At 41.1% G+C, this 15,182-nt stretch overlaps 1 protein-coding gene across 1 annotated transcript in view; it reads right to left on the bottom strand.

Annotated features, from left to right (window-relative positions):
- The window catches only part of DNAAF9 (dynein axonemal assembly factor 9), a 76,662-nt gene that overhangs the window by 13,147 nt on the left and 48,333 nt on the right, over positions 1–15,182 (bottom strand). The window contains exons 23-29 of the mRNA XM_061351975.1: positions 11,830–11,918; positions 11,506–11,604; positions 11,120–11,237; positions 9,470–9,558; positions 7,864–8,022; positions 6,635–6,760; positions 4,653–4,690 (exon numbers count right to left, since the gene is read on the bottom strand). Of these exons, the coding sequence (XP_061207959.1) occupies positions 4,653–4,690; positions 6,635–6,760; positions 7,864–8,022; positions 9,470–9,558; positions 11,120–11,237; positions 11,506–11,604; positions 11,830–11,918 (718 nt within the window). The remainder of the gene's footprint in view (positions 1–4,652; positions 4,691–6,634; positions 6,761–7,863; positions 8,023–9,469; positions 9,559–11,119; positions 11,238–11,505; positions 11,605–11,829; positions 11,919–15,182) is intronic.

Here is a 15,182-nt window from a genome sequence, read left to right as displayed (position 1 = left end):
CTATTCAAAGCAGAATGTGTGATGAAGCTCATCTCATGACCCGCTCCTTAGAGTTATTCCCTATCTTTACAGAAGTCACTAAAGTACACGATTTCTTGCAGAGGCTGCACAACGCAGAAATCTCTCTACCAAATGTTTCTGGGGTACCTAAATTACACCGCATCCTCCCAGTCACTGTCACTTGCATCACTGACCCTTCCAAGCTAGAATTTTAATAATAGCAAGCTTCCTTCATTAATATTTCTCCTTTTTTTCATCTCCCCCAGAAGTTTCCAATCCAATTTTGGAAATATCCATGTTTTCTCTATTACACAATTGCTCTTGAGAGAGGTGGGGTGGGAGGATAACAGCAACAAGCACGCATAGAACTCTCAGTCACACATATGCCTGAAATAATTATGTACACCATGCAATTAAGATGGGAAGTATGAATAAGGTAATCAACAACCACACTGTAGGTGTTCTATGTGTGCAGTGGGGTTTTCTTAATATCCCCAAACTTGATATTGATTTAAAGGTCATGTTTAATTAAAAACATACTTTCTCATCACATCTCAATCTCCCCTCTGGTGGGTTAAAGCCATTCCCCTTTGTCCTGTCCCTACAGGCCCCTGTTAAAAGCCCCTCCTCTAGCTTTCTTGTAGCTCCTTCAGGCATTTGAAGCTGGCACAGAATAGCAAAAGGACTGTGTGACATAAATGCTGTGAAGCATTTACAGTTAGAAACACCAGGTAATTCATCAAGGACTAAGCTGGCAAAGCTTACAGTTAAGGAAAAGATACAAGGCAGAAAACATTGAGGAAATCAGAAGCCTGTGCACCTTGTCTCATGCTCACCACCTATGCTCTTTCTCCACCAATCTCTGCTTCATTTGTGCTTGTCTAAGGGAACAGCTTTTGGGCACCAGCTGTCATTCTTGCTTATAAACTCCCACACAAAGCTTGGAAGTAACAGAAGACACTCAGAGCCAGGGAACCTGCTTCAGCTCCATGCATACCTATGCATAAATCTGGCAAGTGCCAGTATTGATCAAGAATTGGCCCTGTGCTGGCAAGCAACAGTCTATGATAACTGAACACGGGTAGTGTAATCCAGAAGAAAAATAGCTTTGAGAACTGGAAGGTGCCTACACAGCTTCAGTAACAAATAATTTCGACCTCTTCTATTCAAATTATCACTGTCACCTCTGTTTCTATGGCATTTTGAAGACCACCCACTTCTGTTTAATTCCTTATTTATATACTCATGTAAAGAAAGCAGTATTTGCAGCCTGGGGAACGCATGTTCAATAGACGCACTATAGAAACAGGAGGGATAGATTTAAAGTAAGCATGGTTTATAGGAATAGCAGATCCTCTTTGCTCCTAAATGTACAATGGGTATATTTAACAACGGTGATGTCTAAATCTGCAGAACAACTTCATACACAAGAGATGCCAATGTAATTAGGCATGTACATTACTTAGACTAGTGAGGTGTCATCTTACAGCTTCTGTGCAAGAAAAAGAAGAGGAAAAGATATTTGGAGACAAAAGGAAATTACAGCACACAGCTGGCAAGATCTTTATGAAGGTTTAAGCAAGTATGCAAAGGAGAGACAAAGCAAAACTGCTAAAATTGGTCACTCTGCTCAAGGCTTGATCAGTCATCCCTGATCCTCCTCTGTCTCTGTTAGTCTTGTGGCTTTGCAAAGTGCAACTCATGTAAAATGATGTCATGTTGATAACATGCATAGGTACCCCTTCAGCACAGAGAAAGCCATGCAATAAACAGACATGGAAAGCAGCAGCAAAAGGCTGAAAGTATGCTCACTCCCAAAATTTGCCAGGTAGTTACTGGGGTTCAAAACACACAAAGCCAGTAAGATAAACATCTCTCAAAGTGAATGCCTCACTAAATATCCCACTCTGCTCAGCACTTGTCAGGCCATCCCTGCAATACTGGGTTCAGTTTTGGTTCCAGCTGTACAAAAAAGATGTGGATGGGAAGAAAGGGTCCAGAGAAAGGCAACAAAGTTGATCCAAGGGCTGGGCAATGTGTGAGGAAAGGCTGAGAGACCTGGGACTGTTCAGCATGGAGAAGAGAAGGCTCAGGGACACCTTGGTCACCATGTTCCAGTATTTAAATGGTGCATACAAAGCAGACGGAGTCTCCCTTTGGACAAAGAGTCCCACTAGTCAGACAAGGGGTGATGGGCACAAGGTACTGGTGGGGAGATTCCAACTGGGCACAAGAGGGAAATGCTTCACACTGAGAACAAGCAGCGACTGGAATCATCTCCCCAGGGAAGTGGTGACTGCCCAGTGTTGGACATCGTTAAGACTGGGCTGGACAGGGTGCTGGGACATCTGGTGTAGGTCATGCTTTGCCTAGAAAGGTTGGACCACAATGATCTTTGAGGTCCCTTCCAACCAGGGATTCCAGGATCCTATGAAATATTGCTATTGTTGCATCAGAAATGAATTCTTGATTATGCAGAAGTAAATTATCTACCTCACTTGTGATACAATTGTGCATTTGTCTGGAAGGTTTAAGAGCAGACCCCATCCCAGTTCAAAGCATACTTTTCCCCTTAGAACTTTTTACACAAAAATTGCTTCTATTCATGTGAAACAATTCACTTCACACAAACAGACCTCTGGGCTATCTAATGTCACATCTTGTATCTGAAAACTAGATGACAAAACCTTGCAACATGCATAAACCATTCACCGCCAGAATATTCTTCTAACCACCAATATCATTCCCTTCTTTCAGTCCTTGGACCATAGGAGAATTAGCTATGCTTTTTCTAAGCTGCTTCTAGTTCCTCCTTGAACAATGACAAATGCTCATCCAATCAGGTCTGAACAAATGGACTTGAAAAGAAGATAGATTTGAGTATTTATTGGTTTTATTCTGACATAAACCAAAAAGGGCATTTGTGTACCATGAACTTCTCAGTAGTTATTATTTGTTATATTCTTCACTCTCAACCTTCTCCTGCTCTCTTCATTTTCACCCATGGCTATAACAATGATAGTTATAGCCCAGTTATAGCACAGTTCCCCAATTTGTAGCACCAAGATTTTTCTCCAAATAAGAATAAAACACTGATCATAGCAGCCTTCCAGTATCTGAAGGGGGCCTACAAGGATGCTGGAGAAGGACTCTTCATTAGGGACTGCAGTGACAGGAGAAGGGGTGATGGGTTTAAACTGAAACAGGAGAAGTTCAGGTTAGATCTAAGGCAGAAGCTCTTCCCTGTGAGGGTGGTGAGGCCCTGGCACAGGGTGCCCAGAGAAGCTGTGGCTGCCCCATCCCTGGCAGTGTTCAAGTAAGGAAGAAGTTCTTTACTGTGAGGGTGGTGAGGCACTGGAATGGGTTGCCCAGGGAAGCTGTGAATGCTCCATCCCTGGCGGTGTTCAAGGCCAGGCTGGACAGAGCCTTGGGTGACATGGTTTAGTGTGAGGTGTCCCTGCCCATGGCAGGGGGGGTTGGAACTGGATAACTTAAGGTCTTTTCCAACCCTAACTATTCCATGATTCTATGATCTATACAATAGCACCTACATACTCTCGTGCTTGTTCACAACTTCATACTTTTGGGCTCCCTTCACTCATGAATAAAAGGTGGCATAATTCTGGCAGCAAAACAGCACTAAGGAATCTAAACAGGCACCAGAAAAGTGCAGCACCCAACTCTGACAACTGCATTTCAATACAAACACAACAATTGCAGCCCTGCAGTTCACCATGGGAAGATGTGAGTGTAAGATCAGCAAGTCATGCTGCAGTAACTGCAGTCTAATAGTGACTAAAAACCAACTCGACTGCTATTGGTCTATCCAGTTTCAGCCTCAGCTTATACTCTGCCCAAAATAAGGATTATCTGACTGGAGAGATCTGTTCTCGTATATATGCACAGATCCCACACAGTGGTTTTAATGTTGTGAATCAGCTACACAAGTGTTAAAAACAACTGTAAATGTGCTAGAGTCGAATTTGCTTCTGCTCTTGAAACTTATTTGATGATGTGTCAGGAGGAAGGATATCCCAACTTAGACTAACACCAGCTCTAAGTTCCAAGCCTGACAAGGAGAGTGGTGCAGCCAATGGTTCATCTCAGAGTCAGGATATCAAACTAAATATACAGATAAGAAACAGCTCTTCTGCAATTGAGCTTTTTTGTCTGCTGCAATGTCAAATGAACACTGTGAGGATCCTCTATACTGCATTAAGAGGAGGATACGGGGAACAAAGTAAGCAGCTCATTTTTCCCCTTTCTAAAATAGCAGAAATTAAAAGAAAGCTCCATTTCCTCATGCTGCCCCAAAAGATGTTAGAACTCAAATCCAGTCCATTTTCCTCCTAAATTAACAACATAGCATGAGTTACAGCAGCTCAAGATAAGCAGCTTAACTCATGGTCTTAAGAAGCCCATCCTCCAGATGAGGACAACCAAAATGCATCATGCTCCAGAGTCTTACATCTTCTCCAGGTGGCTGTGATGTTTAATAGTGTAGGCAGAGATTGTCTGTTCTGCACAGATGGTTCTTACCTCCAAGAGTTTATTATGATCCTTTGACTATATGCATTTACAGCGTATTTATTTGGCCATATGGCTCAGCTACTTGTTCTGTATAGCTCAAAGTCAAGAGAAGTGACACATACCTTGTGAACACTGGTCCAAGAACTTAGGAAAAAGAAGCCTAAAGAAAGCAGAAGTTCATGTATCAAGAATGGATATTATTAAGTAAAGCATTTACATTCATTTGGACACCGACAGCTAACGATTTCGTATCCAAACCATTTTCATATTCCCTTTCCTCACTCCATGTAACTGGAACATCCCCACAGGTTACATCTTTCAGTTTTGCAAAACTTAAGTTTTGTAGATGGTTTTAATTCTTTAATGCATTTAAGAGCTAATTCCCACCACACAATCCATTCTGTACTGTAGGAAGACAGCAAAGCTTCAACATTACTTCAATTCCTCCTAAAACAATAGGAATTTTCAGCTGTCCTAAAGAATTGTGCCTTCCAGACATGCTGGGAACTCTTTATGGAAGGGCTCTATGTGCACAATACTTTCTGTACACATCATACCAATTGCTGGTACCGTGTCAGACAAGTGACAACTATTTTTATGAGCTTTACCATGCAAACAAAAGCTGCAGAGTCCTTCTTCAACTACCTCTGCCTGCCCTGGTGTGCTATTCAACACAGGGAAGAGCTCCATCCTAGGCTCATGAGAGAGCTGAAGCTCTACAGTAATGAACTTTGAGACAGGAAAGGATATTGACTTTCCTGACTGCAAAGTCTCAAGTCAATCATTAAAATCACTCTTCTGGATTCTCACAGTGAACTCGCCAAAGCTTCCCAACTGAAAGGTTTGTCGTTGGCAGTATGTGGCTACTTGGTAAGTTCTTATCAGGAGAAACTTCAAAGCGAGACACAAATAGCCCATGGCATAAGCTAAGCCTCTTCCTTCAATTGCTACTGCACTTGAGGAGACAAACAATGTTAGTCAAAGGACTGCAGGCTACTACTGCTGTAAATACTACTCAGTACCATGAACAGTAACACATTAGTAAGCTTAAAATACCCCCAAAACCTAAAAATGGAACTTGTGTTTCCTATAATTTAGGAATGAAGAAGTTTAAGCACCATTCCAGCAGCAATTCACCAATACCTTATGTAATTGTTGTTATTTATTTACAGTCTTTGTAATGGAGACAAAAAAAGCAGTAAAATAACATCTATTTATTGAGTAGTGCAAAGCACAAGAAGCACATTGGTTAGTGTTCTAAAAACAGCTAGGAAGTTTAGGGAACACACTTCCATTAAGTTATTGGTGAGTTCACCTCTATGCTGTGAAGCACGGTTTTAGCACAAACAGAATTGAAGCTAAGAACTCCCAAAACTGTAACTGCTTTAACTTACTTTTATGAAATCATTTGAAGGGCATAATTGCAAAACTTGAGTATGACTATTTTAGAGATGGATCTATGAAATTAGCTCCATGTTTGCTGAATATATACTATGAAACAGCAACCAAACCACTCTGTTTAAAATGTCAGTGACTTGGCTTTGCCACTGTTTCCTCCCCACCCTCTGCCTCTGCAGTAACCCAGGATATCAGACTTCAATACTTGCAATTCTTTTGCTTCCGTGCTTTGTCATTCTCTTCCACTAAACTTGGGACTGCTTCCATGTTTTAAATCTGTAAAGTCTTCATTTAATACCCAAAAGCAGTGATACAATCGATAACCTAAACTGAGATCACATCTCAATTTTCAATCATACTTAAATAAAGATCATAAAAAGAATGATTTTTAAAAGCACACAAGAGGACAGTCAACTATCCAGATTTTGAAGTCCTTACCCATTATAGGTAAATTTAAGCAGCATGCTAATGACAATCTGTGCTTATTCTTCCATAAGCCAAACTTTTATTACTATGTATCATACACCTGGTGAAAACCAAGTGTCATCCTTATAAACCAAACAGCACTTCAAAGCTCATCCGAGACGGATTACCTAGAGATTGAAGGCAGTTCAATGACATTTAACCATCATATCTCTAATTATTATAAAAGTCATCTCAAACTTACATATCCATTTTCAAACTAATTAATATATTTAAAGTATACCTGTGTTCCATGTAGCAACTCAGTGGCTCCACACAAGTATTAATTGCTCCAATGATAAAGGAAGACTTCACATCTGGGTCAGGATGAGTTTGCAGAGCCTGCACAACATCAATAACATCAGTATACCTGTAAGGAAAAAAAAAAAAGAAATATGGTTTCAGAGAAACAGAATGACACATTCCAACATCTAGTAAGAAATAAAACAAAAGGGACGTGGAGCTGCTGGAGCAAGTCCAAAGAAGGCCACGGAGATGCTGCGAGGGCTGGAGCAGCTCTGCTCTGGAGCCAGGCTGAGAGAGCTGGGCTGGGGCAGCCTGGAGAAGAGAAGGCTCCTGAAGGGGAGACCTTAGAGCAGCTCCAGTGCCTAAAGGGGCTGCAGGAAAGCTGGAGAGGGGCTTGGGACAAGGGCCTGTAGGGACAGGCCAAGGGGAATGGCTTGAACCTGCCCGAGGGGAGACTGAGCTGAGCTCTTAGGCAGAAGCTCTTCCCTGTGAGGGTGCTGAGGCGCTGGCACAGGGTGCCCAGAGAAGCTGTGGCTGCCCCATCCCTGGCAGTGTTCAAGGCCAGGTTGGACACAGGGGCTTGGAGCAAGCTGCTCCAGTGGAAGGGGTCCCTGCCCATGGCAGGGGTTGGAGCTGGAGGAGCTTTAAGGTCCCTTCCAACCCAAACCAGTCTGTGATTCTACTGCCTTCATCTAAATCTATGGCTTTAAAGACAGGCAGTCAGTACTGTAGCAGTCTCTGAAAACAGAAAACCAGCATGAAGAAATCTCACCACCCTTTGAAGGGCAAATTGATCTCTACCTAGGACCTCTGGGGGGAAAAAGCCCTCAAATCCAAAAGCAAAACACACAGAGCTGCACCAATAAACAAAGTTCCATTTAGCAACAGCCTACTATGTAGCTAGAAAGGGCAAGAAGACCTCTTTTGAGAAGTCAAAAATCACAGTCAATCTCCCCAGTAGGGAAGAACCACTAAATTCAGTCCTTCCTTCCAAAGGAGGACTACGGACAATTTTATTGCAATGGAGTAACAAGGAATAAAATTAAGAGGTTGTAGAAAAGCTGAATTTAGTACATGTGTAAAACACACGTCGCTGAGTGCTATGCTATAGCACAGAAATTTGCCTGCCTCAAAGTGATACAGAAGTTTAGAAGTGCCTTGGAAATAAGGAAGGGAATAGAAGTTCCCTTATTCTATACAACAGTTCAAAGAGCTTCAAACATTTACCCTTGCAAGACCACTAAGAGACGCTTCTTCTTCTTAGTATAAGCAGACTGACGGACACTGTGGTTCTGCTGAGCCTCCAGGACACTGGAGAGGTAACGTTGGAAGTGGGTTGCACTGAAGCATTCAGGACTATCCATAGTTTGCCTATAAACTATCCACCTGAAGAACAGAACACAAGGGAAGAAGTTTATGCTTTATGACATAATAGCACTGTTTTCGTTTTCTTTTGAACTAATGGGTCAAAAATACGTTCAACAAGCCCTGAAATTCCGTATCTCTTATTCTACATGGGAAAAATGAATTTACTTGGCTTTCTATCATTTCCAGCATAAGCACATTCTTTACATCACTGACAGGAGGTTTTGTGGGGTTTCTGCTGTTGTTTCTTAATAAAACAATGTTCAACAGCATCTTCAAGCAGCTCATCATATGAGCAATTCTGACCATTGTTAGTGATGCAGTAAACAAAAAGGTACGTGAACCCAGCTCAAATGCTCTGGGCATGAAAGTATTTCACTGCAAAAATGAAAGGTAACCTTGACATTTGGAGGAAAACATGATGAGATGTATTATTACAGAACCTTCAAAAGTCAACTTATGTCTGCCCTAAAAACAGAACCACAAAACTGCCCTGAATCAACTTGCTAATATCAAGACACTGAGTTAAAAGCAACATGAAAAACCTCCACTCCAGATTATCACAAAGATTAAACACTATAGTGTTTGGCTGTAAGATTTAACAGGATAAGAATTTATTCATTTTCTTCTTTTCCAGAAGCTGTATTAAACACACAGAACTGCAAATTCCTACCCCATATTTATCTTATTGCCATACAACACATGTCCTGATTGTATCTCCTGCTATCGTAGAATAGAAACCAGGTCAGATTAAGAACAATGCATGGTAAGGACTGGTAGCAGCCTTTCTTCCAAGAAAAAGGCATTTTAGACTCTCTGCCACAAGTCAATAAATGGAAGCTTTTCACTTGTTTCCTTCAAATTGTGAGGGCTTCCACACTTGCTTAAGGCAGGATTCATTCAGCCCTTCTAAGATTATTCTTAACTTGAACACCCCATCCCTGGCAGTGTTCAAGGCCACAGGGGCTTGGAGCAAGCTGCTCTAGTAGAAGGTGTCCCTGCCCATGGCAGGGGGTTGGAACTGGATTAACTTTAAGGTCCCTTTCAAACTAAAACAGGCTGTGGTCCTATGATTCCAACTGTTTGTAGGATCAGTGATAGTTCCAGACATACATCACAAATCTACAGCAATACCTGTGGTATTCTTAACATGAAATACCCCATCTCCTGTGCTATTTTTCTTGTCTAAATACCTAAAATCTAAGGGTAAATCTACCTGGAATAACAGTTAAATGAACTGAATAAACCTTACCCTACAGTGTGGCATGCAGAACTAAGTTAAGATGTCTCATAATAGTTACTGAATTTATTCTTATAACACATCTGTTTACAAATTAGAACTGGGATATAAAACAAAGACATCAACAACATGAAGAAATATTAATAGCTTAATGTCCTTCATGCTGAATAACTCTTTAGTGATTCGTATGACCAGTACTTTGGACTGTAAAACCAGAACTGTACAAACCTGCCACGCTCCTTGTTAAAAGTCACCAGGAAAGCACACAGATCACTGCAACGACACCCTGGAAGACCTGTTATAATGGTGATAACCACCTAAAAGACAGGGACCAGGTGAGAAGGGGGGTAATTTGAAGATCAGAAGTGAGTTACAATGATCATACACACATAAAACCTTAAGAATAAACACAGAAACAGCAAGATAATAGAGAACTGTAATTGTGTTTATGCAATTACTCAGGTATGCATGGCTTTAGAGGATGTTTTATCTTGGTTTTCATACCTTTAATACAGTGAAAGGATAATTAACAAATACAGCAATCAGCATTATGAAAAACTTGACATTAAAATGTAGTCTGCAATGAAAGTATTACTGCAAATGTCAGAGAAAACACTGCAGAAGACAGCAAATGGGTTATGTTTGCTATGAAGAAAAGGGTACATTCAAATACAGAGAACAGTACTTGAGCAAAATGGGTTCAAAAGGGATGGTGAATGTGAAACAGCCTTGTCAAACACAAAGAGCAACTCCAGGTTTGCAACACTGAACCAGTCTTCCTCTGTGCAAACTTCCTTTGTTTCATCAAAGCTGCATTTTGAGTAGGCGAAAACAGCTCTCTGTGCTGAACCTGGCTTAAGAAATTCTGTCACACTGCTAACCAGCCATCACACTGCGTATGAACCTGCTCCTAACAGACAAATTACCTCTTCCTGGCTTCTAAATACAGGATATCTGAAGATACCCATCTGCAGAGTATTTGTATCCTACCCTCCAAATTTCTTTCAGAAGGCACACAGAAAATGAGTATTCATGATAATAGATACAGAGAAGTAACCCAGAAAAATCAGAGTACTAAGTGTATGTTATGTAGAATTTGGTATGGGTATTACATAAAGACCTGTCTTTTAATTTTAAACATACAGAACACAGTTAAACCAACCTTAAAAACAGATTTTAAAACATTCATAAGAGTTTACTACGTTATACTTCATTTAAGTGTCAGTATGGTTGGTCTCTGTGCTAGACCCCAGGTAGCCTATCACCATATTGCTACAAAGACAGGAACTGCATTCCTGCTACTCTGTTTTCTTGCTTACAGCAGATTTCAAATGTTGGAGAGTTAACAGGAAGCATTTTTCTCTGAAAATGCTATTTAAAGCACTCCTTTAGCTTGACAATTGTTGTTGCCCCTATAGAGAACCGAGTGTTCTACAGATAATATCAGCAAATGTTAAATATCATGTGCTATCTCTATGCTATTTAAAGGACTTTAATGTTCCAGAGAACAATTCAGTTAAATTATTCAGCAATTCATAAAAACAAGCTACTGCTCGAGGGCTCACTCTCTCTGGACATGAGAGAAAAATGCTCACTCGAACAACTGTGCCTCATTTGCTGCCTCTGATTTATCAGGCTGAAGGACCATTAGTACTTCCAAAAGACTGTTTCAATGAAAAAACTTAGTAATGTAATCAGGAAAGCAGAGCAATTTATTCTAATAAATAGACTTGAAGAATGTTCAGTGTGAACTGGTCGTAGTGGAGAAGGAAGCTAAACACATATCAGTACTTTACTACATTACTTGCAACAGATGACAGAGCATTAGCCACAGATTTCATACTAGGGTTAGGAAGTGTTGCTGAGTTGCCTCCTTACCTTATCACTTTCTGCTTTGCTGTCAGGAATGATGTCAGACTGCTGCAGTACAATAGGAAGATGTGCTCTCATGACTGGCTTGTGACTGATGCTGCTGACTGTAAAATGTTGCACAAACCTTCCAAAAGCAAAAAAATTTCATTTTCTTACAATCAACAGTAGAAGATTTCATTCATATTTTAGTGATTTCCCAACGGTTTTTAACTGTCTTTAACAATAAGATTGTTAAAAGGTCAAACAGAGGATTCCTAGAGACAAAATAATTCATCTCACAATAAAAGTATCTAAGGACAGTTATTTAATAAGCAATTTTTGGAGGAACAATACATCTACCAAAATAATTTAGTATTATTTCTGATGTCCTAAAACCAAAAATCATTTCTCACCTGTCCAGTTCTGGAAGAGCAGCAGACAGTTTCAGCTCCCTGCATCTTTCTCCAGAAGGAAAAGGCAAGGAATTAAACAGTTTCTGAACATTGGAATGCCTGAAACAAGCAAAGTAATGAACTGGTTGGTTAAAGGAGAAACCTAGACATTTATCTTCTTTAAATCACACAAAACTAGTACAAAAAAAAAATAAAGCCGGTGTTGCACTAAGACTGCAACAATTCCTTTTTGCATCATTAAAACCTTCAGTGAGTGACAGCAGTTTACGGTTTGCAGCACATGGTTAATGTACAATTGCACTGCAGTTAGTGGCATGAACTTACATTCTCTTTTGATCCACAGACAGGAATTCTTCCTGAACAACCCTTAAAGATAATCCTGAGTTTGCCTGGTTTTGCCACGAAGAGAAAACCTGGAACAAACCAGACCTATGCATAAGTGCCATTATTCTGCAAAATCTGGGTTGAATTTGTTTAGGAATTGGTTTTGTTGCCCTAAATAAATACATGCATTTTTACTAGCCATTAAGTATGTTGCAATACTGGTTTTGCTGCAACAAGTCAAAATCTGGAAGAAGTCTCCACAGATCACATTTTGTAAGGTTCTCTTTGGTTACACTGAAACTGCTTTAAAAAGTAACTTTACTGAAATGGTCTAACTACCCTGGGAACAAAAGGGTTCCTTGAAAAGCATTCACAGAATCATAGAATCCCAAAGTGGTTTGTGTTGGAAGGGACCTTAAAGCTCATCCAGTTCCACCCCCCTACCATGGGCAGGGACCCCTTCCACTGGAGCAGCTTGCTCCAAGCCCCTGTGTCCAACCTGGCCTTGAACACTGCCAGGGATGGGGCAGCCACAGCTTCTCTGGGCACCCTGTGCCAGCGCCTCAGCACCCTCACAGGGAAGAGCTTCTGCCTAAGAGCTCAGCTCAGTCTCCCCTCGGGCAGGTTCAAGCCATTCCCCTTGGCCTGGCCCTACAGGCCCTTGTCCCAAGCCCCTCTCCAGCTTTCCTGCAGCCCCTTTAGGCACTGGGAGCTGCTCTAAGGTTTCCCTGAAGCCTTCTCTTCTCCAGGCTGAACAAGCCCAACACATCCAACTGCTGTACACAGCAGGAGCAGAATTAGTCTAAGTAGTGTTGTAATTTCATGGGGTAAGTTTGCAGCAACCATTTCTAGAAATTTAAGAACAAATTCTATTTCCTTGCAAAAGAAAAGGGAGCCCTTCATTTTGCTAGGGAACAGTGATTTGGCTCACATCCTATTGCTCCAGCCAAGTCACATTAATATGAATGGAACTCTGAACCTAGAAATCAGATTCAGATGAATCACACAGTCATTTAAGTGTTCGGTATTTCCCTTCTTTTAATAAGTAAAGGCAACAGCCATTGTCATTCTTCACAATAATTTGCTGCAAGACAAAACAATTATGGGGGAAAAGACTGCTTTCCATTAACAAATCAGCATCCTAAACACAAGGGTACTGAGATAAAACCCCATCAAAATAAAATCACCTTTTTCTATTAACAAAGATATTATTGCTTGCGTAGAATGATGCACGCAACCAACCAAAGAACCACTTCAAAGCACACAAAAGAGATGAAGGAAAATGCCTACAAAGGATGATAAGGAGTGGTCAACAGAAGGATGTATTCTTTAGAAGGGAAAACACAGGTCAGACAGAGAGAGCACAATGGAAATGAATTGCTCCTTTTTGTGTAACTAAATGAACATTGGAGAAAAGAGCTGCTGTGGCATTAGAGAAAGTGAATAAAACTACAGAATATATCACAGAATCCTAAAACAGTCTGGGTTGGAAAGGTCCTTAAAACTCATCCAGTTCCAACCCCTGACCATAGGCAGGGACACTTTGCACTGGACCAGGTTGGTCCAAGCCCCGTCCAACCTGGCCTTGAAATACGTAACACTGACTAAATAGCACTGAAGAAAAGCAGCAGGAGGATAGGGATATTCACCAGCAGAGTTGCTTAAGGAATGCCCTGTGACACCATTTGCAATGAATCTGGCATAGACTGAACTGAGAGCATTCTGGGGAACTAAGGTGGGAGACAAGTCAACATAGTAAGGAGATGCTTCATAGAAATATACATCTAACAGGAAGAATGGAAGAAGCAGAAAGAATAGGAGGAAGGTAAGGATGAAAGCAAGCATGAGCACTCAAACATTTCTGGAATCAGATGGAGTATCAGTTGGTAGTACAAAAGAAACAACCTGAAGGAGTTGGTCAAAAAATGAGCACTTCCATTAATTCAAAGTGCCACTGAAGAGTAAAGGCACAGCCAGGGTATCTCTGAACATCTGCAGAAGGGGGAACTATATTGCCTTTGTACAAGACACAACTACCTTCATCTCAGATACTACACACAGTATCTACAGCCAAAAAACAGATCAAGAGTATTACAGTGATTAGAGGAAAACAGAACTTTTTGTAAGCATACAGTAAAAGGATTTAGTTTTATTAAGCCAAATAAGTCAGAAAGAATAGGACCGAAATTTCTGACTACCTCAAGGATGTCTATTGGTAGAGCAATTGGAAAAGACACAAAACACCCAAATATATAAAAGCAGACCCAATAAAATAAGCTGAAAATTCAAGAACAAACCAACCAACCATTTCCAACCGCTCACACACTGGAACAGTGGGAGGATTCTAAACACTTCAAATAGAAGGAGCAGAAATGTTATGGTACCATTAATGCTAGCAGTGGGGACTACTCACTGAGCTAGGTGGTCTTTCCCTGTCCAGTGTCAGGAGCATACACCAAACCCCTTGTGAAGCCCTAAAATTTCCAGGCTCGTTTCCTCAAAAGTGCTATTGTTATAAAGTTATGTTTATTAAAAGCCTCTGCATTACAATGCATAAAGCCAATATACTCAGAGAATAATACAACACCATATGGGATACTTAGAGACCTAAACAAAACTTCCCTAAGGATCACGATCCAAATGTGTCTAACCACAAAAAAACACAATAGAAACTCTGCCACTACATACAATTGCTGTAGCCAATTATACACCAGTGCTACATTTAAAATGCAACTACTAGAAAACAAGCTGCTAGAGCACTCACTGGCTTCAGAAGACATAATGAAAGCACATGGAGAGCATTAAGCTTAACGAGCAACAAAATCACTAGAAATGCATACATAAGTTTAAGTTTCTCATACATGCAAGTTCCTAAGATGAAGAGCAATCATGCTCCATAGAATCATAGAATCCCAGACTGCTTTGGGTTGGAAGGGACCTTAAAGCTCCTCTAGCTCATCTCAGTCTCCCCTCTGGCAGGCTCAAGCCATTCCCCTTGTCCTGGCCCTACAGGCCCTTTTCCAAAGCCCCTCTCCAACCTTCTTGTTGGTTCTTTAGGCATTGGAAAGACTGGGCAGGTAGGGCAAGTCCAGTCCATGACAATATCAAGTCAGCAAGGCAGATGCTCTAGGTCACGCAGGGAATCAGACTTCCTGGTTGAAGGTCTCCAGACCCACCTTCCACTCTTACCCAGGACTGCTGATGGCAATACAGATCAACCATGACTTCAAAGGGGTTGTTCACTGTCTGGGTGACCTGTTCCACTCACTGCACAAAGCTCCTCCTAACAATCAGTCTCTGTCTTCGAAGCTGCAGTCTATGGCTACTGCCCTTGTTATCTACCACTACTGAAA

Source organism: Neopsephotus bourkii, unplaced genomic scaffold (genome assembly GCF_033783945.1).
Source record: "Neopsephotus bourkii isolate Nb327-2 ecotype Australia unplaced genomic scaffold, CSIRO-AGI_Nbou_v1 NB_616, whole genome shotgun sequence".
Classification (NCBI taxonomy): Eukaryota; Metazoa; Chordata; class Aves; order Psittaciformes; family Psittacidae; genus Neopsephotus; species Neopsephotus bourkii.
The sequence above is the reverse complement of the archived record's forward strand: the minus strand, read 5'-3'. Positions and strand labels throughout refer to the sequence as shown.